This window comes from Xiphias gladius, chromosome 12 (genome assembly GCF_016859285.1).
Source record: "Xiphias gladius isolate SHS-SW01 ecotype Sanya breed wild chromosome 12, ASM1685928v1, whole genome shotgun sequence".
NCBI classification, from domain to species: domain Eukaryota; kingdom Metazoa; phylum Chordata; class Actinopteri; order Istiophoriformes; family Xiphiidae; genus Xiphias; species Xiphias gladius.
In genome coordinates this window covers 3248904-3271738 of record NC_053411.1, presented here as the reverse complement: position 1 = coordinate 3271738, position 22835 = coordinate 3248904, and the positions used below count along the sequence as shown (strand labels likewise).

The window sequence follows — 22835 nt, the reverse complement described above, 5'->3', positions numbered from 1 at the left end:
AAGCTGAAAGCTTAAAGATTAACTGCATCCAGGCAAGTAATCTGGTTTGGGCTGCTAACTATTGCTGTCTGTTTGCTCCTTCCATCAGTCTAGTACTCCTCAGAGTAACGTTTATATTGGATGATTCCAAACTTAACAGTTTGTTTCTGTCCTGTCTGTGCTCAAAGTGATCATTAAAGTTGATGTTAAAATATGCATAATGTAGCCCTTGTAAGTGGTGCAGGTTTTTTTTATTATTCTCTTTCAACTGTTTTTCACATGTAGGCCTAAAAAGATACAGGTTTGTAATGTTTTAGTTGTTTTGTATTTCCAAAGGGAAATAAATCCTTGGTTAACAGTATTATAGCTGGGCAATATGTTTACAATTTAGCTGATAATGTGCATTGTACACAGTTTTATTTTCAGGGAAACAGTCTTGCTCACTTGTTGAATGTAGAAGAAATTTAAGTTTCCAGAATAATTTCTGAGAAGGGCTTTATGAAATGAATAATCAAAATTTAAATTGAATCTAATCACATCAAACCAAAAGCAAATCAATCTGATTCTAGACTTTGTGAATCAAAATCGAAATTGAAACAAATCGGGACATCATTGCTTTTATTGAGCCCAAATACTGGGGGTGGTCAGAGCTTCAACAGGCTTACCTTCCAAACAACAGAGGATGTTGCAGCGCAATGTCTACTACTACTCCTTAAAAAGCTTTTAATGAGTCTGTGTGGCCCAGGTTAACCTCCCAGACGGAAAGAAGCAGAGGTGATAAAAACAAGGAAAGGGTTGGAAGGACAGAGAAAGAGATTAACAGCAATAGACAGAGGTAGATGGAGGACATGGTAAGCTGTAGCAAGAGAGGAGTTTAGAGGAGAGTCAGTACTTGTCTCTGTTAGGTACCCTTCTTGACCTAAAATGCTCCTTCAAGTTAAGTCATCCACATTTAGACACTCATGACACTCTAAAACCTCTCTCCACATCCTGAAAACAAGACTTGTTACCTGACTCTTCTTCAGTGCCTTTGACTCTCCAAAATTATTACACCCTGCACCCATGTGGGGGTAGGATATCTACAACTCTGTGCTTCAAAGCAGTTTCATTTTCACTGCCACTTCCACTTTTAAAAGTGACAGCTGTGCATGTATACGCACACACAATCAAATTATTTTAGAGCAGATCACTCAGCTCCTCTCATCAGATCACTCAAACTCAAAGTTTTTTTACACTGGGTAACACACAAGGCATTCATATCACTTAATTATGAAAAGCTAGCAGGCTGATAAATGAGATGCCTCTGTAACATGGCAGCTGGACAGGATTGTGTTATGTACATTTAAGATTTATGATTAGCTCCACGTAGAATAAGTCTTGTTTTAGGTTTTTTCATAGTACTGAAGGAATGACTTAAATGCTGGTGTGTGGAATGGAGCATAACTATAGGTTTGGCCCACTAATCTGTTTGATTACAGTGTTATCATTCCATCCATTTCTAATAATTCCTCGGGTATTAGCTGGAGGAAATGGGATATAATTGGATAGGTGACTGAGGACGTTCGGCGTGTAGAAGGCTGTAGTTGTCCAGTTGATGAGTTATGGAGCAAATGGGGGATTTAATGCCTTGCTCAAGGGTAACCTATCAGTTCAATCACTGATTGAAAACAGTGTTACTTATTAGTTTTTTGATGGAATTTGATTCATCAGTATGAAAGACCCTGAAGGCCTCAGTATGCTTCAAAGAAAAAGGTCATACATTGTGTTGTCCAATCACTTCTAAGGGCAAACTGACCACATGGGTGAAAAACCTACAGTCATAGCCATCTCCTGCATGCCTTCCCCGTCTTTCTCCAAGAACTCCAGTGCTGCCAGATTTGAGTGACAAAAAGCAAACAGGAAGTATAATGTTGCCATGGATACAGCTTGGGCTACAACTTGAGTTCTGTTTTTTAGCGTATATTTGTTTACATTTGTTAACATGGAAAATTAAGAATGGCAAATTCACCATTAACAGTTCTGGTTTGCTATGTACCATTGGATTTACTAACAACTATCAGTGAATTACTTTGATACTGTAACAATGAAGCAAACTTAAAAATGTGGTGATTCTCAGGCAAGTTCTGGAGTTATAAGGAGTGTCTTTATTCTGTGATGTCTAAGAAGGTTTATGGACGTTTATGTGGACATCTGAGATAATAATATCCTTGGAAAGTGTAAGTCACACTGAATCTAATAGTACAAAAAATAGCCCTGCTGCCACTGTTGACTGCAGGAGTCGTCGGGACAGTGAATAAAGTACAGCAGATAGCTTTTTATGTCTCAGATTCTTCATCTTTCCTGTTACACATGAAAAATAATCTCATGTTCAGGAGACGTATAAAGCACTCCATTTAAAATTAATATTATGTCACTTTTCACATTTTGTTATGTAGCAACCTTATGCTAAAATCATTTAAATTCATTTTATCCCTCATCAATCTACACTCAATACCTCATAAGGACAAAGCGAAAACAGAATTTTAGAAATGTTTGCAAATTTATTAAAAAGTAAAAACTGAAGTATCACATTGACATAATTATTCAGACTTTTTACTCAGTACTTAGTTGAAGCACCTTTGGGAACAATTACAGCCTCGAGTCCTCTTGGGTATGACACAACACACTTTGCAAACCTGGACTTGGGGATTTTCTGCCATGCTTTTCTGAATATCCTCTCAAGCTCTGTCAGGTTGTATGGGACTGTCGGTGAATGACAATTTTCAGGTCTCTCCAGAGATGTTCAATTGGGTTCAAGTCAGGGCTCTGGCTGGGCAACTCAAGAACATTCACAGAGTTATCCTTAAGCCACTCCTGCATTGTCTTGGCCGTGTGTTTAGGGTCATTGTCCTGTTGGAAGGTGAACCTTCGCCCCAGTCTGGGGTCTTTAGCGCTCTGGACCAGGTTTTTATTAAGGATATCCCTGTACATGTTTCCATTCAGCTTACCCTCAACCCTGACCAGTCTCCCTGTCCCTGCTGCTGAAAAACACCCCCACAGCATGATGCTGCCACCACCATGCTTCATCGTTGGTATTGGGCAGGTGATGAGTGGTACCTGGTTTCCTACAGCCATAATGCTTAGAATTGATGCCAAACAGTTCAATCTTGGTACCATCAAACCAGAGAATTTTGTTTCTCATAGTCCGAGTCTTTTAGGTGCTTTTTTGCAAATTCCATCGGGTTCTGGTCACCTCTCTTACTGAGGCCCTTCTCCCACGATTGCTCAGTTCGGCTGGGCAGCCAGCTCAAGGAAGAGTCCTGATTGTTCCAAACTTCTTCCACTGACAAATTATGGAGTCACTGTGCTCTTGGGAACCTTCAATGTAGCAGAATTTTTTTGTAGTCTTCCCCAGATCTCTTCCTCAATACAATCATGTCTCTGAGCTCGGCAGAAAATCCTTCAAACTCATGGCTTGTTTTTTTTCTCTAATATGCATTGTCAGCTGTGAGACCTTACATAAACAAATGTGTGCCTTTCCAATTAATGTCCAATTGATTGAAATTACCACAGGTGGACTCCAATCAAAACGTAGAAATATCTCAAAGATGATTGAGAGAAATGGGAGGCACTTTAGCTCATTTTCAAGCTTCATAGCAAAGGGTCTGAATACTTTGTCAATGTGATATTTCAGTTTTTCCTTTTTCATAAATGTGCAAATATTTCTAATTTTCTGTTTTGGCTTTGTCATTATGGGATATTGAGTGATGATTGATAAGGAAAAAACTGTATTAAATCAATTTTAGCAAAAGCCTGCAACTTAACAAAATGTGAAAAAAGTGAAGGGGTCTGAATACTTTCCAAATGCACGATACGTGATATCCTGCTAAAAGACTAAAGTTAAATATTAATGGCTAAAGTTATTGCCTCAGGCATTTTCACGAGTTGATGTGCATGTAGAAGACGTGGAAATGAAAGGAAGCATTGTTGTATTGCAATGAGTTAGTGATAGCATTGTAACTATGTCAAGTAAAATTCAACATCAGACTTAAACCTGTTTGGTTGTTTACTTTAAATAATTAAGCATATACATCAAACAGTATGGTTTCACTTTTGACGCTACATGATGAAAGGTTTTTAGGATGATATTTTTGGCAAACGCTACCTCAGGTAATGTTGGCCTGGGTAAACCTCCCAACATCTAATAAAAAGAAGGGCAGAGCTGCTAATATTAGTCTAAACTCTGATGCACACAGTGGGGAAATACTGACGAGTGGATGCACTAGTCATCAATGTGGCTTTATTTCAGCATAGGCTGTAACCCCGCACAGCCTAATGTAGTTAATAATGTGTTCTTTGGCCGTGGAAGTAACGCTTGTTTACTACTGCAGGTAGTAAGCTAGTTAGAAAGCATGCTATCTATCACAGATTATGAAAGAGCAGATACACAGAATGTTTAATGCATTGCTTATACTGGTTTTATTTTTGGAAAACCACAAAGAAAAAAATCGTTCTCAGAATTCTTTAAATGCAGTTGGACAATGGGAGGGGTTTAGTAAATGGTCAAATCCTTGGGGGTGTTTTATTTGTGATATAGCCATTACCAACTCTAGTGCAAGGCTGTTTTAAAAAAAACAGATGAGAGTTTCATCATTGTCTCTGTTTGAGTGTTGTTGAATGTGAACACTTCCTCTTTGTCTGCAGGTTTAGTATTGATGAAGGACAAACGTGGACCATTCACAACTTCACCAGCACCTCTGTGTTCGTTGATGGACTCCTGAGCGAGCCAGGAGACGAGACCCTGGTTATGACGTAAGTGAAATCTCAATTACAACAGGAGAAATTTCAGAACCGCTAACGGAATAATGACACGAAATGTCTATATAGGTTTAGTTAAATTGATTGTAAGTGGTTTGAAAGCATCCAAGTCAGAGCTTCAATCCAAGTATGGGTGTAAATTACAGCATACTGAATTGAGAAAGCTCTGTGGAAGCAGAAATTAAACCCATGGTAATTCCTACACCTCCTATAATTTAACCCTAACACCCGCTCTCTGCTGGGTTCACATGAGTTGTCTAAGCGGGTCAGACTGGGCAGCCCTGCCTTGTAGTTCACTACATGTAAGGGAGCTCAAGTTTCTCTCTGATCACAACAATTCCCTCTCAATCTGTTGGAGCGGGGGGGCCCAATTTTGTGGCAGTAACAGCAGACAGTCTCACTCCAAAGCCGTCCTCTCTCGCCACCTCCAGAGGGTTTGATTGCTGTTACATCAGAGGTTGATGGGAGAGGAAGCCCGTATGTGCCTTCTGCCCTCCCTCCCCGTCTCCCTTTTCTCTTCTCAGGCATTCTGTTTCGACATTTCTACTCTGTATTTGTGCTCTCTGTGTTTCTATCTCGCTGTGTTTGTTTGTCTCTCTGCTGGCCTCTCTGTCCTTCTCCACCACGCTTGCACCAGTACAGTAGTCTTGTATACTGTAGGTTCTTTCATTAACACTCTGACATTGGCCAGTTTCATGCACATTTGATATGATGCAGGTTGTTAGACTGATTGCATATATTATAGAAATGATCACTAGTAGGCCTACACAAGTTAATTAGAGGAATTAAGCCCCTAGTCTGAACGTGTTGTGCAATTAGCATTTTTGAGCCATACCACCAGCTAGGCTCATGGCACTGTCATGTGGTCTGTCGGTCAGTTCAACAATTTTAATCCAGAATGAAATATCTTAAATGTTGAATTGATTTACTTTTGCAAAGATATGTATAAACAGAAAATGAATCTAAATGACTGGTGATCCCTTGACTACTCATCTAGCACAATGAACATGTCAAATTTTCCACCTGTCCAGGACCTCAGTGTATGATAGGATAGTCCTCATCTGTACTTCAGGATTAACGCTACACTGCTAATGGGCTAAAATGTTAAATGTTTGCATTTGAGCATGCTAATGTCACAATTTCAATATGCTAACAAGACAACATGCTAAACGTTACATACTAAGAATTAATGTTTAACATACTGTAAATGTTTATTTTGCTAAGATGCTAAAATACCATTAAATACCTGTTTAAACATCTCAGCCTGTTAATTAAGCAATGACATGTAATTTTAAATATTAGCATGTTACCATTTTAAAGGATAGTTAGGATAAGTAATAGGAAAGGATACATAATAAGGCCAAAATGTGCTTTTTCCCCCCACGAGTGGTTCAGATCTAAGGACAGCAAAGTTTGATTTGATTTCTGGTGTGTAATCAAGAGCCTCCCAACGCTTCTAGCATGGCTGTAGACTTATACACCGATCAGCCAAAACATTGAAACTAATAACTGGTTTTAATTTCTGGTTTGGCTGATCGGTGTAGTGTTCTTGTTATTGTTGTCTTGAACTTTAAGAGATTTTTTTGTCCTTTAGTCTACTTCTGGTGAGGCACAAACCTCCATTTGGCAAATTGTCTGGCATGAAAATGTTCAAAATTAAGAATATTAAATATTGACACAAAACCTCAGCTATCTGCAGCTTCAGACCCAAACTTTGACGTTGGCTTCATGGGTTCATATCTCTCCCTCTCTCTTTTCCCAATCTCTCGATCAGTAAGTTAGCTGGAGTGAGACTTGTCACATCATCTCAGACTCCAGGCCTTGTCCCAGAGATAAGGCCGGCTTCCAGCTGTAATCCGCTGAGAAGGGCAAAGAGATGGTCACACACACACACACTAATAGACAGACAGCCGTGCACAAGGAAGAGAGACTTGAACACTCAGACTCAGTCACTATTATCTGCCATGTGGTCAGACACACACTTTCTGGGCTCACACACACCCTCACATACACACACACACACACACACACACACGTGTATAAATATATATATATATATATATATATATATATATATATATATATATATATATACATATACACACACACACACATTGCCCATCTGGCTCCAGCGAGATAGTGTCAGTGTCCAAAGAGGGGTGTTGAGGACAGCTCATAGACAGATTAGCCAGGGTCTATTTCTTTGCCATGGAGTTTCGATTTTTGACGGCGCAGCCTGCCATCTCATAATGAAGTCTTTGAGCAGTGACTTAGCACCAAGGACAGGTGGGAGAGCAGAGATCGACCGCCACTCATACTAATGACAGCTGGTCAAATATCAGAGACTAGACAGACTCTAACTGGGCTTGTACTGCACATGCCGCTGAATGAGCTTATCATGCCAGATTAATATATTCTGCTACTGACAGACCATATTCACTCTTTAAGTTTCCTGCACCATGCACAACATACTTACACATACACATTTTTCCTCAAAGAAATCCTCGCATCTAAACTCATTCAGCACCAAAACTCTCCTGGAAATTGCTTGCAAACACTGGAAATGTTTTCTCCTCCTCAGCTCTTGATGAGGAGGAGAGGAACTAAAGAAACAAATTTCCCACTGTTAATGAGTGTTGATTCCTTTTCACTGAGCTGATTGGAGTGTTGTTTGTCCACTAATAGAGCTCTTATGGCTCTGGAGTGACTATTCAAAATTTTAAAAAAGGGCTAAATTAACTGAGGCTGGTGGCAACTGACACACAGACAAAGCAATAGAGTTAATTTTTACACCACGCTGAAATTATCATTGATGCATTTGCTGTGTGCGGAGCAAATTTAGAATAGATGCCCGAGTGAGCAGTAACACACCATAATACTCTATGAAGCCCATGGAAAAAAACCTAGTGGCATCTAGCCATGTAGATTGTTTTGGACATATGTGCAAAGGTTTTGAGATATATATACACCTCTGAAACTTCAGCTGTCACTAAAATGTAACAGAGGTGAATGGAATTTCATTTGTACTCCTAAGAGCATAGAAAAATATAATTTGAAAAGCTCAATAGCAACCTGTCTTCTCAGGACAATGGGCCTCATACAAAAGTATTTTAAAATTTTTATCCTAAACCTAAATGAATGTTCTTTGTCAGATTCATCATATTCTCTTAACTACGTCTTGTAAGTTGCTTGTCTCATCTTGGTGAATTCGTAAAATTGACACCCAGCAAAACTGCCAGATAATGCTACCTGTGCTGCTCTGTTTGTGGTCAACTCACAAAAAAAATGTTATCAAAGAGTAAAATGAGGAACTTCACACAGCAGAACTTCAAGTCCTGGTGTTGAAAATCAGCAGATGAAAACATGACAAATTCAGCAGTGTCATCGGTCATATTAGGGGACTGGAAAATATTAATACAACTACCAGTGATCAAACTAGCACCAGGTATAAAAAAAAAATTACAACAAGTTCTCTTCACTTCTACATGCTACTTCAGAACAAATCTGTTTGTGTTTCTGCCATGAGGCCCAGTGTCTCTGTTACTTTAGATCATCCGCAGAATTCACTGTGAACAGTTTTCGTAGGGACTATTTCTTAGGACGTAAGTAGTTCCAATGAAAAGTGTTCTTGTGACCTCTGTGGATTATCCAGAGAAACCTGGAACCCTCCAAAGGATAAGCAGTATAGCTAATGGATGATTAATTGCAAATCAGTTCAGTAATATGCCCCTCTAAGGAGCAACAGGGAGGGTCAACAGGGGCCCACAGTTCATTTTGGCCCTGGGAACCCCTACCAAGTTAAAAAAGCCCTGTCACTTTTTGTAAGTTGGGTGAACTCACCCTTTAATAAAAAAAACATACATACATACATATAATTCTAATGAAGACACGAAAGGTGATGGACAGAGCCCCAGACTAACAAGGGAAACAACAAAGTTAAAAGTATGAGAGGGTGGAACAGCATCATATGTGAGTCCACAGTCCAGACATCAATCACTTCCCTTTAACAACGACGGTGAAGACCACATTAGTCATGCCTGCCTTACAGTCCAGCAAGGTGAACGCAGGCCAGCACAGCAACATATGTTAGAGTCACTGACTTGTCTCACATCAGTCTGCCTCCAAAAATGCTCTGACTGACACACGAGGAAAAGACAACTGAGTTCAGGGAAGGGGATGGTGGACATCACCTGTGTTGCACTATAAAACATCACCATCTAGTGGAGAGGAGGGAGGACTGCAGCTGTGTGAGGAAAAAGAGACTACATTTTCAAGGCTTTACTACTGTATGAGGAGTTTATTTATGCTCCCTGTGACATGACATTCCACATATAATGCAGCAAGACAGTTTCGTAAATACTGTCTCAGCGTTGGAGCTTGCAATGGCTATTTAACATAAGAGACATCATGACCTGGATGTCAGGAAGCCAGCGGTTACACAGTGGGGGGGAAAAACGGAGGATCACAAACAGAATGTTTTAAAAAGAGGAGATTTTGATTGGGGATATAAATGAGGTTATCCTGTCCTGTATCCAAACTTCACTGTTTTTTCTGTATTTTTCAAAACGCCAAAACTAAGATTATAATCCCACTGATCCCACTGAATGGGTGGGTTCAGGCTGGACTAAACACTCTGATGTAACTGATGAGAACACGTGGAAAACAGCTTGAATATACTGTAGGTCAGAAAACAGTATGTAAAAGTATCTTATTATTCATTACTGTACCTAATGAAAAAAATCTTCAGAAAAAGGAGCCATAAGTACTGTATCAGCTTGGTCACCACTGATATCATATACCATTTTGAACTTTTTTGGCCCTTACATCAAAGAACTGGTTGAATATTTTGGAAATATTCTTATTCCTATTCTTACTCTGTATGTAGTCCTAGAATTATAGATGTACTGCGATTGCATAAAAAGTAAATGAAAAGATTCAATGTGAGGCGGTTTCACAGTTGCATGGATTGAAAGATGAACATCTTTCAATAGAAGCAAAAATCTCACTTGAGGGGCTTTATAATAAGTTTCATAAACATACAGAGAAGAGAGGAGAAATGAGAACGACGGGAGGGGAATAACAGAAATGATCAGTTTCTGGTCAGTTCTGTGTTCAGTCAGAGGCTGAGCTGAACAAAAACACACTCTTACAGATACGGTAGATGAATCTGTTGCTAGCTACCATACAACTAACATACTGTACAGTTGGGGCGTTTGGTACAAATAAACACAAACCGTCCAAATTTGGTTCACTTTCTGTCTGAACACACCATCACACCTTAACATGAGAAGATTGATGAAATTCTTGTCTCTGTATGGACAATATTAGGCTACATTTTCACATGTGAAGCATTATAATGTTAAATTGCTTCATTTTGTGGCTCTGGTGTGTGTGTGTGTGTGTGTGTGTGTGTGTGTGTGTGTGTGTGTGTGTGTGTGTGTGTGTGTGTGTGTGTGTGTGTGTGTGTGTGTGTGTGTGTGTGTGTGTGTGTGTGTGTGTGTGTTTTTGCAGTGTGTTTGGCCACATCAGCTACAGGTCTGACTGGGAGCTGGTCAAAGTGGACTTCAGGCAGTCTTTCCCCCGTCAGTGTACTGAGTCTGACTACGACCCCTGGCAGCTCACAGACCTGCAGGTAACAAATAAACACACATACACACACAAACACGAGCCTGCTCATATCTGACAATGAATTCTCACATCTCACTGTCTCAGGGAGAGAAATGCATTATGGGCCAGGAGCAGAGTTTCAGGAAGAGAAAAGATACAGCATTCTGCATCAAAGGAAAGAGCTACACCTCTGCTCTCACCACCAAACCCTGTCAATGCACAGAGAAAGACTACAACTGGTGAGATCTAAAGAATTATACAAAACCCCTGACAGTCTGCACATAAGACTACTTTTAACTTTTACTGGTCCAGTGGGGAAACTGGATCATTATAGCAGAAAGTAGTATATGAATTAGAATAGAGCAAACTGTGTTGAATCAAATTATACATGTGAGGTTGAAATGAAATGCTACAGAAAAGAATGAAACACTATGTGAAAAATTATCCATTATTAAAATAGGTTAAAAAAAAAAAGTGTTCATTTAAATTGTTTATTGCTCTAAATAAGTGTGCACTCAATTAGTAATTAAATGGTGAAACTAACCAAACTATGTGTAAAATGAGTGACAACCTATACGGGACATATTATATGCATATATTTTCATATTATATAAAGTAGTGTCTGCAAAAAAAACATCACACCTGTTAAGAATTCAAAAACTTTCCAAGTCACTATTTTAAGTCAGCTTTTTTTACTACTGTTATATCATGTCTTTGTCTGTGGTATGCACGCATGTGTGTATGGTGTGTGTGTGTGTGTGTGTGTGTGTGTGTGTGTGTGTGTGTGTGTGTGTGTGTGTGTGTGTGTGTGTGTGTGTGTGTGTGTAGTGACTACGGTTTTGAGCGGTCCCAAACAGAGGGCGATCGCTGCTTCGCTGACTTCTGGCATGATCCAGACTCACCACCTGAAGACTGCCATCTTGGACAAACCTACGAGTCCACCACAGGGTCTGCACATGTCCTCACAAACACACAAACACCTACAAACAGGCAAATACACACACAGAGTCGCATTAGTGGCAGATTTAAAGGGATAATATCATCATTATGGGAAATACACTTATTCATTTCCTTCAAATTATGGCGCTAGTGCCGGGGCGTAGTTAGCTAGCTTGGCTCTTGCAGCATGTGACTCGACCTAAAACCACAAATTGTTGTTTGTTTGCACAGGCTAGCTGTTTAACCCCGTTTCCGTATTTGCTAAGCTAAGCTAAGCTAAGCTAAGCTAATTACCCCCCGGCTATACCGCACTTTCATAATGCACAGATACAAAAATGATATTGATGCTCTCATCTCACTCTCAGAAAGAAAGCCAGTAAGCTTGTTTCCCAAATTGTTGCGCTACACGTCCATACTCAGAAACTTGTACCCCCCTCTGCTGTCTTTCAGCTACAGGAAGGTGATATCTAATGCATGTGAAGGGGGGCTAAACAGGCAGCAGAGCGCCAAACAACACAACTGCCCTCTGCTGCCCCCTAGAGGACTACAGGTCGGCATCAAAGGGCAGATGCTGGCTGTAGCGCCTGGTGATGACATCACATTCATTGTCCACCAGGAGCAGGTAGGATGAAAGTTATTCTCCTGTTGGTTCTTCTTTATTCAATTTGAATGTGCTGGAAGTCAGCGTTCCTTTCTACCAGGGCGACACCAGCAGCACCAAGTACCAGGTGGACCTCGGTGACGGGGTTCGGGCCATTTACCAGAACCTGACGGTGACAGATGAACCCATCCAGCATCGCTACGAAAACCCAGGCGTTTACAAGGTTACAGTGAAGGCCGAGAACATGGCAGGGCACGACGAGGCCACCATGTACATCCAGGTCACAGGTCAGCTTCCCAGACAGTCACGTCATGTTTTATATTGTTATTTTTAGATAACTCTGCATTTTGGCTCCTTCTGGAATCTTTCTCTTTTTGGTAGGTAGTGAAGGTTAAATTTCTGAGTAGATCTCACAACAAAGAAATCACACAACCTGTCAACAACCTGCACTCTCCTTTGACCGAAATTTCTTTAACAAAAATGATGAAAACATCTTTTTGCAGTCAGTTCAGTAATTTCTGATATGTATAGCTCCTCAAAGACTCACCCCCTGCTGTTAAGAGACAGGTTTCAGTGTCATTATTATGATAAATTTTCACTTTCCTCTTCCCAGGCACAAATGATCTGCTGCAACTTGCCATGTCTTACACTTCAAATGTTATCATACAGTCATAGACGGGTGACAAATTAAAGGAAAAACCAACATAAAGCGTCTTTGTAAGGTCTTGGGCCACCACGTGCTACCAGAACAGCTTCAATGCACCTTGGCACTGATTCTACAAGTCTCTGGAACTCTGCTGGAGAGACGAACACCATTCTTCCAAAAGATTTTCCCTCATTTGGTTTTTTTGATGATGGTGGTGGAGAGCACTGTCTAAACCGTCGGTCCAAAATCTCCCACAAGTGTTCAGTTGAGTTGAGATCTGGTGACTGCGAAGGCCGTAGCACATGATTCACATCATTTTCATTCTCATCAAACCATTCAGTGACCCCTCAAGCCCTTCAGATGGAGGCATTCTCATCCTGGAAGAGACGACTCCCATCAGGATAGAAATGTTTCATCATAGGGTAAAGGTGATCACTCAGAACAAATTTGTATTGATTAGCAGTGACCTTTCCCTCTAAGGGGGACAAGTGGACCCAAACCATGCCAGCAAAATGCCCCCCCACAGCATAACAGATCCCCCAGATCCCCTCACTGTAGGGGTCAAGCATTCAGGCCTGTAACATTCTCATGGTGTACGCCAAACATGCACTCACACACTTGTCAAGAATAAGGTGAAGGATTGACTCATCTGACCATATCATTTTTTTCCACATCTCTGTAGACCAATGCTTGTGGTTTTTGCACCACTGAACTCTGAAATGTGCATTCATCTTTGCAATGAGGGCTTTATGCACTGCAACCCTACTATAATATCCCTCTCTGTGTAATTGTTGTCGGACTGTTCTTGCTGAAACAGTCTGATCACATCCTGCACTAACATTCTCAGTCACCTGGGGAAGAGTTGCTCTTCTGTTTTTCCTTACATATCGCACTAATGCACCAGCATCACGGTCATCAAATGTGCACTGTCGACCACAGCGTCCAACCCTGTTTACCGACGTCTTTCCCATAGATCTAAATGCAGATGTCACTTTAGTCACTGTTCCTTTTGAAACACCAGCCAGCTGAGCAGTCTTTGGGACTGAAGCTCCCATCTTGATACAAAATCAGAATCAACTGGGCCTGCTCAGCATTTTTATACATGCCACAGGGCATGACTAGATTTTAATTGCTTGATTGTACCATCCAGTGCTCCTGTGTGGAAGTACCTGCATTTATTATGTTTCTCCATTCATTAATGCGGGTTTTTCTTTTAATTTGTCACACATCTATATGATTTCTCAGTCAGTGGAGATTTCATTTTATTTTGTATTTTGCTTTGACAATACGGCTCTGTCTTTTTGAAGTTTTAAAACTAGCGCTAGTTTTGTTGTATAAGCTTAAATTGCTCATGAGGAGTCTTGTGGGAGATTCACTGAACCACCATCCTTTTATTTTGTCAACCTTAAATTAAGTTTGGCCTCAAATATTCTATTTCTTTTGTTTGTACTCGTACGAAAAATTTACTTCACTGATAAAAATTAGACCTGTAATTTAAGATCATTCAGAACTGAATCGTACACCAATCACTTCCACTTTTCAGTGTTTGAATAAAATTTTTTGCTTGGTAATCATATGAATCATGTTTTGTTCTCTTACAGCTCCTCTACAAGAAGTACACCTAGAAGTGGTTCCCATCGCTGGGAGAAACCATGAGGTCAATCTGACAGCCATAGTTCTTCCCACTGAGGCCAACCTGACTGTCTTCTACTGGTGGATAGGAGATAACCTGCGGGTAAAGGATACACTACAAATTTCATCTAATGACATTTGCTAACATCAAAATAGATTCAATTTTTTGTACTTCATCTTTAAATTTCTGGTTCCCTTAAAGCTGCATTAATTCTTTTTTTGCCACTTGGGTGCAGGAGCACAAGCTGTAAACACAACATTGACTAATAAAGTTGGCGTGGAAAACATGTTAGCAAACAGTTGCATATTTACACATTTAGGAGACACAGAGCATCATTATCATTCATTTGGATTCATGATCCTGGCCACCTGGAAAATGTAAGTCCAATATTCACTGTCCCTTTAGCTCTTTTTCAGTCTCCACCAACTCCTGCGAAAAATATCCGGCTCTTTAGCTGCTGAATGATCCGCTGTGTTCACCAGTTAATTAACCTCAGCCTTGTCTGTCTGCCATTTGTTGCTGGACAAATAGGATTTAGAAGATTTTTTCACTGAAAACAGCTCGCCACTGCAGCAGGAAACCAGGTTGAAGAGAGCGAAGTTGTGGACCTAAAAACCAAAACAATGAGCAAAAATAGGCTCGGTAAAACCGAGGGAAACTGCTGATTCAGGTATAATTCTCTGTGAGGTCAGTTCTATGAGCAGCACTTACACTCACATTACACAGTCCAATTTTTTATTATAAAAAATTGGATCATTGCAGTTTTACAGAGCAGCTTAAAACCCCCTTGAAAATTTTATTTTTGCTAACCTCCAGTGGTGTAACTTTTCAAATGGCAGCAGTGCCCCAATGACATCACTGGTAGGTATGGTTACAGGCGTAACAAAGCATTATTATGACCACATCCAGCCGACAGTGATGATGGCTGTGGCCAGAGGTGAAACAGGCTTGAAACCTTAAACCAGAGAGGACAGTAAAACACTGCTTTTCAGCTTAGTGTAGAGTTACTCTTTAAGTAAAAATGTCAGTTTGAGCCCAATTTTTTCGTGTCATCAAGGAAGCCTCTTTGTCTTCCCAGACTTTACAGACAAACTTTACATGACTAACCGCCAATGTGTTGTGAATCTGTCTCACGCAGCCCACGCTGACTCTGCAGAACAGCCTTCTGACTCGTTTCCCTGAGACAGGAGAGGTTTCAGTCACCGTCCAGGCTTCCAATGGCCGGTCCATGGTGCAGGATACCAGGACTGTCCAAGTCTACGGTAACACAATGAAATGTTAATAAAGTCCATAGTGGACTTGGGTTTATGTTGCAGAAAATATTGACTGATGTTTCGAACAACCACATTTGATGACTTAATGAAAATATTCGTATTAAAAGCATTGAAGGTATCTTTTACGTTATTTTTCATTTCAGCATTAAGAGTTTTGTATGTTTTCCTTAGTTTCTGTATTTTTTGTCAATTCACTCATAAATGTAAAAAATAAGATTCTCATGAAGGTTCAGGTTTTTTACTGGCCACAAGAGGGTGCTACAATTAAAGTTAAAAAGATAACACTGTTTGGTACACTCACAACCTTTTTCCTAATGACAATAAACACCAATATACACTATATTTGATATATAAATACTGTATCTGTTCATACTAAAACAGACTTTAACTACTTTAATTTTTTGAATGTGAAAGTTAATTCTTGACCCTAGAAACTAAAGAATCTTCAGGGCTCACTTATTACTGGAGTTTTTTTTCCAGAGCTTTCAACTGCCTCTCATGCTCTGCCTCGGTGCATGGGATTCAGTCAGTTGTGAAAATTCCTAAATTCTTTAGTTAAGAGAGCAAAAGTCAAAAAGGCAAATCTTACACTCCTGTACATCTCTGTCTGTTTTATGTCAAAAAGCTACCTCCATCTGTTACTGCTAATAATGCACATCTGTCCATTCAGCACACATCTGTGTACATAAACTGTGTTTTGACATCTACATTTCTACATCAATAGATTCTGTGTTTGTATTTTCTGTTCAGTCTTTAACACCCAATATGCAATATTTGTGGCTTATTTTATACTGCTGCAATGATTCAGTTTCATTTTTGGATAATAAATGTGACGATTGGTAACTACGCCCCTGTTCTGTCCGATCCCAGATAACTTCCAGGTCATCCCTCTGAGCTTCAGCAGGAACCTGGACCACTTCAACCCAAACATCCCAGAGTGGAGAGAGGACATTGGCCAGGTGGTCACCAAAATACTTGCTAAGGTAGGACTGTAAAATGAAATGACTGCAAACACATTGTAAAGATGCATGATGATTTTAACACAACCTGTCTGCTTTCCTTAAGTAAGCTTTCATACACTACTGGTCAAATGTTTTAGAACACCTCTGTTTTTCCAGCTTTTTAATTTAAATTTGCATAATTCAATGTCTTAGTGTTTTTGAAATTAAAGCATAGAACAAATAAACAACTCGAGAGTTTAAAAACGAGGAATCCTGGAATCTTTTTGTTAAACTAAGTTTAATCTAAATTTTTGACTGATCCAGCAGCTGAACACAATCGTGACATTCTTTCTACAATGGAAATCAAATATTGTTCACAAAGTTCATCCAAACACCGTTGCAGAAGTTCCCACAAATGTGTTGCATTTGCGGGTTGCTTTGCTTTCACCTTCTGTCCAGTTCATCCAAAACCAGCTCCGCAGGGTTTAAGTCTGGAGACTGTGCTGGTCTTCCATCATGTGAAGCCACCGTCTAGTCCTGTTCTTCTGATGTTCTGGGTCATTATCTTGCTGTAGGACGAACCCCTGACCGTGTCTTCCTCTGTCACTTGTCCTTTTCCCTTCCATTCTGATAACAGCATACAGTCCCATTTCCTGTACAGTTTCGTCCTAATAATGCATCACTGCCTTTGTAAAGACAGAGGGTTTGTAAGTAAACAACAAAAGCTGGGGAACCTAAAGCCTTTGTTTGCGTTACGTTCAAAGCTTCATTTACTTCAATTGTTACAGAGAAGCTGTAAATTAACCAATTTCTTGATTGCTGAAAAAGGCCTGTTTTTTATGAAATGTACATGATTTTTCACTTTTTGGTGACCTCACCCTTTCTTTTTCCTTTTTTTTTTTACCTTGGGCAGTTTACCACTGACCTTTCTACCTCTTGGAGTTATTCACTAAACTCGAATTGCTTAAATTTCAATAAAAACCGGGAAAATGTGGGTGTTCTAAAACCGTTTCTTTGACCGGTAGTGTAATACATTCTCAAAATAATGGAACCAGTAGAGGAAATACATCTAATGTATGTCTACAATGGACCTCACATTAAGAAGCAAAAAGAGGAATAATAAAACAAGTACGAAATAAATGAAAGTATGAAGTAGGAATTTAACGAGACTAAGAGTCTGCAGCCCTGCTAGCAGCTGTCTAAGTGTCTAGGGTGGTTTATCACTACTAGCGACCCCTTTAACATTACACAGTCATTTGATCCACTGTTAACAGAAAATTTTGATTAGTGTAGCTTTAAGATGCGACCGACCTGTAACCATCTGACCTTAGATCACAGGTGTTCCTCAGGAGTCCCTGGTTACGGTGGTGAAGGCAGGCCTCCCCACCACTGCTGACCTGTATGTTCTCCCCCTGGACAGCAAACCAGCCAAGAGGAGCGTGTTTGTAGATAAGGTACATGCAGATAGATAGAAAACAATATCCTGTAAATGAATTTTCACCTTACAAATTACAACTTTTGAATCCCATGTTTTACTTTATTATTTTCTCATTCTCAGCGTATTCCAGCCATCATGCAGGCCTTCAATGACAACAATGTCAGCTTTGTGGTGCGAGGAGGTCTACAAGTGCTGGTGACGCTAGCTGACCCAAATGCAGGTATATTTAGATGCCTTTATTTCTCATTTAATCAGTTTTTAAAACTACAATTGTTGGTATTTTTTTTAATGATAATTGCATGTTATTGATTTATTTCCAAGGGCTAGGTCTAATTGCTAATGACTCAACAGCTACAGCAGCAGAGACTGGTGCGTTCATGAATCATAAACCTGCAGCTTTCTGTATGAATGCACATAAGCTAACACTCTTTGATTCCCGTGCCTTATCCTTTCCTGGTTTCCTAACAAATCCAAATCTTATCCAGTCTGAGCCTTTCTGTGCCGTGCTGTGCTGTGCTTTTCCATCCACCTGATTATCCCTCAATGAATTTAAAATGCTCGTGTTATCTGTGAAGGTGGTTTCTTTAAGAAACACTTTAACTGAGTTGGATGTTTCAACAGGATTTATCTCTACTCTCTACTACTTTTGTACATTAGTTCCTGCAGATTTTGTCTTCCTTTTTTATACTTCGTTGTTAATGTTCTGCAACTTCTTTTGTCTATTTGTCTGATTGCGCAAACGCAGTGCAGGCTTCATTAGTATATTTGTGTGGATCATCACGCTAGGTTACCATGGAGCAGCCGGAGGTCCAGGTGTTTGGGCTCTAGCAGTCATTTTCCTGATCACCATCATTGCCACGGGCTCTTTCATCCTCTACAAGTTCAAAAGGTGAGCCATGTCATGTTAAGAGCTGTGGCATGTCAGTCCCAGGTTAGGGCTGGGATCACATGGCACTTAATGTCATGTCAGCATGCATGCTAACATGCTGACGTGCTTCAGGAGGAAATGTTTACAGTGTTCCGTGTCATAGTTTAGTGTGTTAGCATGATGTCTTGACTGGTTGATGATGGCACTAGCCAAAAATTCAGGGGAACACCAGCGTTGTTACAGTTCATCCTGTGGGGGACATGAGTCTGTACTAAAGTACATAGCAATAAAACTGTGACCTCATGGCGGCCCTAGATGAAAAGTCAGGGGTCACCAAAGTAAATAGAATTCATCCTCAGGTGGCACTAATATCTTTAATTTTACAGCAATCCATCCATTACTTGTCAGGACGTTTCAGTCTAGACCAAAATGACTGTCCAACCACCTATTTTTACCAAATCCAGAGAATTTGTAAACCGACAAATCAAGTTACTTCATCACGTTATTGGAATAAATCCCATGAATCCAGTATCAACAAACTGATTTGCAGCATTGCCTACAATAGCCTGATACAACCTGATTTAAGGGAAAGCTACCTCTGTTTAAATGGTAGATTGTTGACTTATTTCTATCACGCCACAATATATAACCTCATGTTGCCCAACCTTAGTAGTCGCATGAAAATTCAAAGTTGATTTACTGTGTGAGACACCTTTTCTAACTGCATGCTTTTTTATTTCACGTCAATCACCCATCAGCAGCACTTCCTTGCGTCCTGAACGCATATATTCACCAAAAAGTCACTTGAATGAAAACATGCAGTGTAAAATTACAACCCCATCTTATAAAAACAACAAATCCCACAGTCCTTGGCTTAGGACTGAGGATGCCTATCCCCCACTGTTTTTCAGGAAGCTCCCAGGCAGCCGCAACGTCTATGCCCAGATGCACAACGAGAAGGAGCAGGAGATGACCAGCCCCGTCAATCACAGCGAGGACACCCAGCACATCATCCAGGGCGAGGAGTTCATTGACGACGACCTGGATTCGCAGACTCTAGGTAACGCAGGAGGTAGCCCCGCCTTCCGTTCCCTTATAAGGACTACTACTAACCACTGCTACTAAAACCCAAGCCACTAACACCAGCAGCTAACACACACCAAGGTACAGGAGGACTTCCCCTTTTTCATCTTTACCACTGGTACTGCTAAAAGCCTTCTGGCTTTGAAATTAATATTCAGATCTTTACTTTTACCTCCAAGGTTGGTCACAAAGCACTGTATGGTCATCACTTGCATTTGCAAGCACATTGAAATCATATCATAATTATGTATGACATATCATGTTATTTTGCCATAATGCTTAAGGATAAATAAGTAATGGACCAAATCAACCGAGAGTAAATGGGGCTGTGGTCTTGCCAAAACACGGGAAAGACATAATGTCACTTAAATTAAGCTATCTTTTCCTAACATGAGTTTAAAAATGTAGTGTTATTGAACTTGGAGATTAGTCATAATTGTTGACATCTTAAATTAATAGCTCATAAGCGTCTCAAATGTATCATGGATTATGGTAAATTAGGACATTTTCTAATGTGTTTATGTGACTACTATTTGCTAGTGGTGACTCAGGCCTTTTATTCCAAAAGTAAAATACACTTATTCCAATGGCAACAAGGTTGGATATATGATATGATATGATATGATATGATATGATATGATATGATATGATATGATATGATATGATATGATATGATATGATATGATATGATATGGTGTGATCAGGGATGTAGTAGGTTGGTCACCACTTCTTCATGGTGATATTAGTCATAGTGATTAATACAACCATGAGGAAATAAGAATGGGTGGTTGCTTTTCATAATGACCATAACTGAAAGTTACTCTTTTACCTACCACTACATCAGTGAGAGTGACCAACATTTTAAGTGCTACCGTATAAAAACTACTGTTTGCATGATGTTAAGCTGATATAAACATTAAAGGTACTCTGTGGAGTTTTTAACTACAAATGGCACCTTGGAGAAATATTTTGAGGAGCAGATCCCCATTTTGTTTGACATCTGATAATCAGTTTAACATTTTAGTCTTCTATCAAGCTAGATTTGCCCAAACTTTGTTGATTCCAGCTTCTCAAATGTGACGATTTGCTGCTTTTCTCTTTTTTACTTGACTGCGTTTTGGATCGTGGAGACAAGACATTTTAAGACATCACCTTCAGCACTGGGAACTTGTGATTATTTTGATCTTTTTTTGATATTTTATAAACTAAACGATCAGTCGATCAAATGAAAAAGCAATGAACGGATTAATCAATCATAATTATTAATTTCAGTACTAGGTGATTAATGGGATAGGAGAGAAGAAATTTGAGGCTCCATCTGAGAACACTGTAACCAGTCATCTTAATACACCTATCATGTAAACAACGCAGGTGTCAAAATACTTTTTACAAAATCCACTTAGCAACATTTAATTGAGGCATGAAAAGTTGTTGACACATTTTTCAGACCTCAGGGATACAGACAGTGTGTTTTGCTGAGAAATACTAAATGTACCAGAAAATTCCACAGGGTAACTTTAACACCAGTGAACCAGAGCGTGTCGTGATTCGTCTGTGTCCTGTTTCTCCTCCCCCCTTGTTGCCAGGCAACCATTCGGGTGTGGTCCTGAGCATCAACTCCAGAGAACTACACAGTTACCTAACCAGCTGATGGCTGCCATGACAACGCTAACAAGCTAGCCTAGCCTAGGCTAGCCGGCAATCGAGCACAGGGACTCCACTTTGCCTTCCTCCTTCTCTCTCCTTTCCTTTTTTTCTTTTTACTTCTCCTTGGACACTTGGTCTCCACTCCACAGCCTCCTAAACCCTTCAGCTCCAGCTTTGGTGATTTTTTTTTTTTTTTGGGGGGGGGGGGGTGGCAGCGCATTGTGCAGGGACGGAATGCACTTTGCTTTACCTAATGTATGTTACATCACTGCAAGCCCCCTCTTCAGCCCTGAAAATCTGCAGTGACACCTGGTGAGGCTGGAGATCTTAATGGCGTCACACCAAGGACACTCACTCATCTGTGTTTTGAAAGACAAAATCTGTGTGTACGTTGTCTTGTCACTTGTAGACACTCAAAATCAGCACGCGTGATTCACTGCACCGGTTTCCAGTAATATTCAGTCTAAGAGGGCTGAACCATCCATGGCCAAGAGGCCACAGCCACTGAAAGTAGGTGATTGCCAAAGACCGGTGTGCTAAAAAGATTTTCAAACACTAAGGTGGGGCAGTGTGCACCCTATTGTTTTATTCCCTCTTTGTTTCCCACAATTACTGGACACTCTGTCTTCAAAGGCAATAATATTCTGTCAATGGAATGTAGGATATGATACACCCTTGTGAATTTGCATATGAAAAGTGTACACATGCAAACACAAAGGGCGATGTTGCACTTTCTTAAAATCCCACTCGCAGGTACTTGGAGAGCTCAGCTTCTTTCGAATATACTGTGTTCACACAGCTTTCTTCGTTCATCAAAATCCCAGTCCATTCACACTCTTGTTTATTACTCACACAGTTACAGAAGTTCGGTGTGTGGTGTTTAAAATCAGCACCACCTCCGTAGGAGCTCATTGTCTGTCGCATGGTGCCTAAAACAGCAGATGTTAATCTGCTCAGTGACATTAGCTGTTTATTTATTTCCGATAAGAGTCCGCCCCTTCCTCCTCCTCCTCCTCATCCTCCTTCTCCTCCTTCCCACGCGTTCTGGGTCAGACCTGTTCCCCTGGAGACAAAGTTCACTGTCATGGAGGGAAGGTGTAGTTGATATATTTGACTGTATCAGCCTATATTAGGCGTAGCCCATGGTGGAATCATGTCTCCTTAAAGGTTTGGTTTGTTGTATGTAAATGTGTAAATATGAACAATCTCCACTTTGTACATATCCCCTTCGACTTGTGTGTGAGTGTTTTACACAACTACCAAAATACACAGCTCTTTCTTTGACAGACCCTTCACTGAGTTTCCTAACTTTGAAAAATGTTCACTATTTCCAGTTTCCTCAACGCCATTGCCTGCTTCACATGTACCCATTTTCGATATTT

General features: G+C 40.2%; 1 protein-coding gene across 4 annotated transcripts in view; it reads left to right on the top strand.

Moving 5' to 3' along the window:
* Nucleotides 1–21640, top strand: part of sorcs2 (sortilin-related VPS10 domain containing receptor 2) — a 305555-nt gene extending 283915 nt beyond the window's left edge. The window contains exons 14-28 of one of the 4 annotated variants that reach the window (XM_040140281.1): nt 4663–4770; nt 10288–10408; nt 10489–10622; nt 11212–11331; nt 11773–11944; nt 12024–12210; nt 14171–14304; nt 15341–15464; nt 16347–16459; nt 17749–17871; nt 17976–18075; nt 18177–18224; nt 18642–18744; nt 19635–19795; nt 21393–21640. In XM_040140281.1, coding sequence (XP_039996215.1) covers nt 4663–4770; nt 10288–10408; nt 10489–10622; nt 11212–11331; nt 11773–11944; nt 12024–12210; nt 14171–14304; nt 15341–15464; nt 16347–16459; nt 17749–17871; nt 17976–18075; nt 18177–18224; nt 18642–18744; nt 19635–19795; nt 21393–21457 — 1813 coding nt within the window. In that variant the 3' untranslated portion in view covers nt 21458–21640. Of the gene's footprint in view, nt 1–4662; nt 4771–10287; nt 10409–10488; nt 10623–11211; nt 11332–11772; nt 11945–12023; nt 12211–14170; nt 14305–15340; nt 15465–16346; nt 16460–17748; nt 17872–17975; nt 18076–18176; nt 18225–18641; nt 18745–19589; nt 19796–21392 lie in introns of all 4 variants that reach the window. The other 3 variants (XM_040140279.1, XM_040140283.1, XM_040140282.1) reach the window with 3 other exon arrangements.
* Nucleotides 21641–22835: the final 1195 nt, after the last annotated feature.